A 6945-nucleotide genomic window follows, 5' to 3' on the forward strand; every position below is an offset into this window, starting at 1 on the left:
CGTTAAATCTTGTGTACTGTTCTCTATTCTGCGTTTCTGTTGCATTAGGGATTTCGGTTTTAAATTCCCAACAGTTGCAAAGATCAAACTTTTTCTAAGACGAAGACATTATTCATCTCCATCCACCGAGGATTCCCCTCGCAGCTCTTTTAATCAAGTCTTGTACCTGCAGACAGAAAATAAATAGTCAAATTCTCTGCTTTTCTTAGATAAGAAGGTCATGTTCGAAGAGCAACTTAAAGAAATAGGCAATTTGCATCATATCGCTATCGAAAATAATTTACGGGATCATCTAAAAGGACTTGGATAATGATCTACCTGTTTGGATGAAAGGAATAAAGTCGAAGGTTAATTTGAAGATTTTCCCACATAGTAAGCGGCATCCGATATATAATTAATCACGACTAAAGCAAGTTTAGCATGTGAACAATAGGAGAACCAGAACTTTATGAACTGGGATATGACTTGAGGTTTGGGACTTTGGGCGACAATGAGAATACATACAAAGCCTTACAGGTAGAATGTCTCACAAATTACAGTTAAGATTATAGGCTAATTTCATCGATCTCTCAAGTGAGGTAATTGAGAAACTCGGCAGCAGTAGCCACAGCTCCCCCTCTGATGGCATCCACAATTATCTGATCTTTGTTCCTATTGCTGGCAGCAGATATAAGCGCACCCGTTACTGCACCTCCCACCATTGCATTTTTCTGCAAAACAATGGAGATGTAAAATGGTGGGAAAGAAATTCTTCGAGTGAAGATATGAATAAGAAATAGAGGCAATAGAAGGAATATATGAAAGCTGAAAAAGGTTCGACGATCCACTGCTTATGAAAAATAAGTACTCCAATCAAAACCAAGCTAAGGTCAGATACCGCTGTGTTGCCTGTAAATTTAAATGCATCTAAAGATATGGAGGTTTCAATTAACATCTTGCTAGCTCTCCACCCAATATAAGGGCGATTTTGAATTGTTTTGCCAAGGTTAACAGTCATATCATTATGAATGATGAAATGAGGAACGCTAAGAATGAGCATGAAACAATAGACCTGTAGTCCAACCATGCTTTGATCTTTGATGAAGGACCCCATTCAGTCTTTCAATTCTTAAGCTTGAATTCACTTCTATTATTAGCAAAAAGGTGCTCACGAGCACTCACTAAACATGATACACAAGATGGAAGAAATATGCCACTTAATATGCAGAAAATGGAGAAGTAATAATTACCCAGTCTCGGGTGCCGCGTATCCTTTCCATCCCATGCTCCATTCCCACATACACTCCAGCGACAGCTCCTATAAGCATAAGTTATAGTAATTTAGATAGCAATTTGCCAATTATATGAGTTTCGCATTTTATGATCCAAATTGCACAATGAGATGAAAAGACGAGCTCACCCCAATGGGCGCCTTCCTTGCACATCTTCTTTAACTGAAATGTAATAACAGTATCATTTAACTAGAATATGTAATCTTATTTGATGATAACCTATTGAAACATAATATGTAAATTATTCCTAAATTACGGTCTGAATCAGTGGACAAATAGTATTTTATGTGTGTGTGTGTGTGTGTGTGTGTGTGTGTGTACATATAGTCCATCTCCGCATATATCTGTCTCAGTAAAGCATCAGCATGTCTGAATTCAGAAATATGGTTGAAGGAAAGCAAAACTGTGTGCACTTCTGTCAAGAAAAAAAAGCATTTGTTTAAGACCAACAATTATGCTCCTAGTTTTTTAGCATAACTTCAGATAAGTCACAAAACCCAAGTATAGGAAGATTTATCAGCCTCCACAAGTTTTATTGCAAACTTAAACATGTGAGGAGTGAAATATACAGGACGCAGATTTTCAGGACAATATAAAAAAGATGGTCCAGAAATCACGATTCTCTAACTACAAGCAAAACAATGCCTTTTAACAATGAATTCATATTTTCAGTGGATTAAAACTCATATTTAACTAAAATCGTGGATTCAAACTCATAAAATTGTGAATTTTGAACTCCACATAACTACCTGTCATTCGGTCGAAACGAATGAAAATGAACAATAATCGTCGATCACGGCTCACAAGAATCATGAAATTTGAACTCCGCTTAGTTATTTGCTATTGGGTCAAAACATATGAAAATGAATAATAACCATGGGTTATAATAGCTTATGAAAATTTGGAGTTTGAAATCCAAAAATTATTTTCCATTGAGTTGAAATGAACAAAAATAGCCAAAAATTGTGGGTCATAGCTTACAAAATCATGATTTTAAACTGCACATAGTTATTTGTCATTAGATCGAAAAGAATAAAATGAACAAAAATCATGGGTTTTTTAACTCCGATTAATTATTTTTTATTTGATCGAAACAAATAAAAATGGACAAATTCACGTGAACTTTGAACTCCACGAAATTATGTCATTAGGTTGAAATGAATGTAAATGGACAGAAAAAATGTGGATTGTCGTTCATAAAATCATAAATTTTGAACTCTGCATAATTGTTTGTAATTAGGTCCAAACGAAAAAAAGAACAAAAATCGTGGATTGTATCTCTTGAAATCATGAATTTTAAACAGTACTTAATCATTTGCCATTGGGTCGAAATGAAATAAAAAGAATAAAATCGTGGATAATAGCTCATAAAAATTGAGAATTTTGAACTCAGCTTATTTATTTACAATTTGGTCAAAAATAAGGAAAATGTATAAAAATAGTGGGTTATAATTCATGAAAGTCATGACTTTTGAACACCGTTAAATCATTTGTCAATGGGTCAAAATGAAAAAAGGAACAATAATTGTAGGTTATAGCTCATGGAAATCATGAACTTTGAACTCCGCTTCATTATTTGCTATAGGGTTGAAACGAGCGAAAATGACAAAAATGAACAAAATTTGTGCATTATAACTCATGAAAATCGTGAATTTTAAACTCCGCTTAATTATTTTTCATCGGGTTGAAATGAAAGAAAAATAAACAAATATTGTGGGTTGCTCATGAAATCGTGAATTTTAACACCACTTAACTATTTGCCATTGGGTCGAAATGGTGGAGAAATAAAAAAAACGTGGATTATAGCTCATGAAAATTGTGAAATTTGAACTCCGTAGAATTATTTGCTATGAGGTCGAAATGAAATGGACAAAAATTGTGAGTCATAACTCAGGAAAATTTTGAATTTTGAACTCCTAAAATCATTTTTCATTAGGTTGAAATGATTGTAAATGAACAAAAATTGTGGGTGCTCATTAAATCATGAATTTTGAACTTCACAATTATTTGTCATTAGGTCAAAAAAAAATCATGGAGTTTGAAATATTATTAATTATTTGCTATGTGGTCAAATGAACGAAAATCACGAATTATAGCCATGAAATTGTAAATTTTGATCATCGCTTAATTATTTATCATTCAATCAACACAAAAGAAAACTAAACAAAAATCAAGGTGAATTATAGTACATGAAATTGTGAATTTTGAATTCTGCGAAACTATTTTCCATTGAGTCAAAGTGACTAAATGGACAAAAATTATTGGGCTCATGAAATCGTGAATTTTTGAACTCCGCATTATTATTAAATATTTGGTCAAAAAGAATAAAAATAAACAAAAAAATAGGTTATGCTCATAAAATCATAAATTCCAAAGTCTGATTAATTATTTGCTATTTGGTCAAAATGAAGATAGAGATCTTGGGTTAAGCTCATTCGATCGTGAATTTAGAAAACAAAATTATTTGCTAATGGGTCGAAATGAATGAAAATTAGTAAAAAATTATGGGTTATAGTTCATAAAAATCATGAAGTTTGAACTCCACTCAATTATTTTGCATTGGATCGAAACAAGAGAAAAATAAACAAAGATCGTAGGTTATTGCTTACAAAATTGTAAATTTTGAATAGCACTTAATTATTGCTATTGAGTCTGTTATGTGTATAACCCATATTTTATAATTGAGCTAGCTAGACCATGCTATATTAGTAGATGAATTTGTCAACATGCAACTAATTTAACTAGCTTAGTGTAGGACGGTACACTCAACATTTAACTCGGTCACAACCCATGTACCTGACCCATAAACCCAAAGAAGACGGTGGAGGCCCATGACAACTAAACTCATATCAATTCGATTACCATGCCTGACTTTCAGCCCGCTTGGTTCTATGATGATTTGCTTGATTAAAATGATTTATTCGAATCGTATCATATCCTCAATATATCATGTTCGGAGATATCAGTCAATAATCAATCTCTTTGATTAACAACTTTTATAACTTACCTGATTTACGTATACATCAACTATACCTTCCTCCACAGTCTGCACGTGGACTTACTTGCACGCCAAATAACTACCATACCACAACTATCATAACTACCTTAATCGACTGCACAGTGAGACATGAAATACCTAATTTGCCCACGTAATCAGTATAAATCTGCCAATTGCCAACAGGTAAAGGGAATCCATCCTCTAGATCTGAGATACATACATTACGCTAGGTACTACTGACCTCAGTCTAGAAGAACCTCTCAAAACCATAACCTACAAGCCTACATCTTTGACGTTTATCATCAAGCGTCTTTATTTGGCATTGAAGAGGTGCTTGTGGCCTGCCTTCGTCACTCTAACGTTTAGTTTGTGTATCACAGGCAATCTCAAGAGAATATCAACATCAGTTATTTGAGACGATTAGGGACCCTCAAAATCGAGTCTAATATTGCGGACTAAACCTATCAAGTTTTTCCTTGCAGCAACAAGGTTGAAACAAATAAAAATAAACAAAATCTAAGTGGTAGCTGATGAAATTGTGAATTTTAAACTCTACAAAATAAATGAACGTAAATGGATAAAATTGCAGGCTATAACTCATGAAATCCCTAAGTCTTAAACCATGCATAATTATTTATCATTAGGTCGAAACAAACCAAAATAAATGAAAATTGTGGGTTATGCTCATGAAAATCATGAATTTTAAAACCTAAACCTATCAGTCATTTGGGACGATCAGGGACCCTCAAAATCGAGTCTAATATTGCGGACTAAACCTATCAAGTTATTTACCCTTCGGTCGAAATGAACGTAAATGGATAAAATTGTAGGCTATAATTCATGAAATCCGTAAATCTTAAACCATGCATAATTATTTGTCATTAGGTCAAAACAAACCAAAATAAATGAAAATTGTGGGTTATGCTCATAAAATCATGAATTTTAACCTCTTATTTATTATTTGTTATTTGGTTGAAATGAACAAAAACGAACAAAATCATGGGTTATTGCTCATGAAATTGTGAATTTTGAATGAACAAAATTATTTTTTATAAGGTTGAAACACGCATAAATTGCAAAGATTAACGGTTATAGCTCATGAAATCATGAATTTTGGACTCCGCATAATTATGTCATCTAGTCGAAACAAACTAAAAAGAATAAAATTCATGGGTTACAGTTCATGAAAATTGTGAATTTTAAAATCTACATAATTATTTATCAGTAGGTTAGAGCGAACAAAAATGAGCAAAATTCGTAGGTTATAGCTGATAACATTGTGAATTTTAAACACTACTTATTTGTCATTGGGTTAAAATGAACATATGTAGACAAAAATTCTGGGTATAGCTTATGAAAATCATGTATTTTTGAACTCTGGTTAATTATTTGCTATTTGGTTGAAATGAAGAAAAATGGATAAAAATCATTGTTATAGCACATGAAATCATGAAATTTGAATGAAAAAATTATTTGCATCGAGTCAAAATGAATGAGACTAAAATCATGGGTTATAGTTCATAAAATTATGAATTTTGAACTCAGCCAAATTATTTGTCAATGTGTCAAAATGAATGTAAATAGACAAATTTTGTAGGCTACAGCACAAGAAATCGTGAATTTTGAATTCCGCATAATTATTTGCTATTGAAATCCACATAATTATTTCCTATTAGGTCGAACAAAAAATGAATAAAAAATGTGGGTTATGCTCATTAAAATCATGTATGTTGAACTTTGATTAATTATTTGCTATTTGGTTAAAATGAACGAAAAAGGAAAAAATCATGTTATAACTCATGAAATCGTGAATTTTTAAACGTCATTTAATTATTTGCTATTAGATCAAAATGAAAGAAACATGAACCAAAATCATGGATTATAGCTCATGAAAACTGTAAATATTGAACTCTACTTAATTATTTGATTTTATGTCAAAACGAACAAAAATGAACAAAAATCGTGGGCTATAGCTCATAAAAATCGTGAATTTAATTTTGCTTAATTATTTTCCATTGAGTCGAAACGAAAGAAAATGAATAGCTCATGAGATCAGAAACTTTGAACACCGCTTGATTATTTGCTATTTGGTCGAAATAAAACAAAATTGTCCAAAAAACATGAGTTATAGGTCATGAAAATTGAGAATTTTCAACTCCGCAAAATTATGTCATTGGGTTGAAATGATAAAAATGAACAAAAATCATGGATGCCCATGAAATTGTGAACTTTAAACTCCGCGAAAGTATTTTTCATTAGGTTAAAATGAACATAAATGGAGAAATTTTTTTAGGTTTTATCTCATAAAATCGTTAAGTTTGAACTTATTTCTAATTAGATCGAAACAAGAAAAATGAACAAAAACAAACGAAAAACATGAGTTATGTTCATGAAAATCATAAATTTTAAATTTTGATTAATTATTTGCTATTTGTTCAAAATTAACGAAAATGTAGAACTGTGTTATAGTTCATGAACTCGTGAATTTTTTATGAACAAAACTATGCGCCACCGGATCGACATAATGAATCGAAATGGAAAGAAATCATGGATTATAGTTCATGAAAACAATGAATTTTGAACTCTACTTTATTATTTTCAAGGGGAAATTGCTTCCACCTCCTATCTTTTCAAATCAACTATTCAACCCAGGTTTGAAATGTCACATCCTTTTAC

The 6945-nt window shown here is 31.9% G+C and overlaps 1 protein-coding gene across 1 annotated transcript in view; it reads right to left on the minus strand.

The window, feature by feature from the left end:
* LOC109822980 (outer envelope pore protein 16, chloroplastic) overlaps positions 369-6945 on the minus strand; it is a 9519-nt gene continuing 2942 nt past the window's right edge. Inside the window, exons 4-6 of the mRNA XM_020389281.1 lie at positions 1400-1433; positions 1230-1297; positions 369-710 (exon numbers count right to left, since the gene is read on the minus strand). Of these exons, the coding sequence (XP_020244870.1) occupies positions 570-710; positions 1230-1297; positions 1400-1433 (243 nt within the window). The 3' untranslated portion in view covers positions 369-569. The remainder of the gene's footprint in view (positions 711-1229; positions 1298-1399; positions 1434-6945) is intronic.

Source organism: Asparagus officinalis, chromosome 8, assembly GCF_001876935.1.
Source record: "Asparagus officinalis chromosome 8, Aspof.V1, whole genome shotgun sequence".
In the NCBI taxonomy this organism is placed as follows: Eukaryota; Viridiplantae; Streptophyta; class Magnoliopsida; order Asparagales; family Asparagaceae; genus Asparagus; species Asparagus officinalis.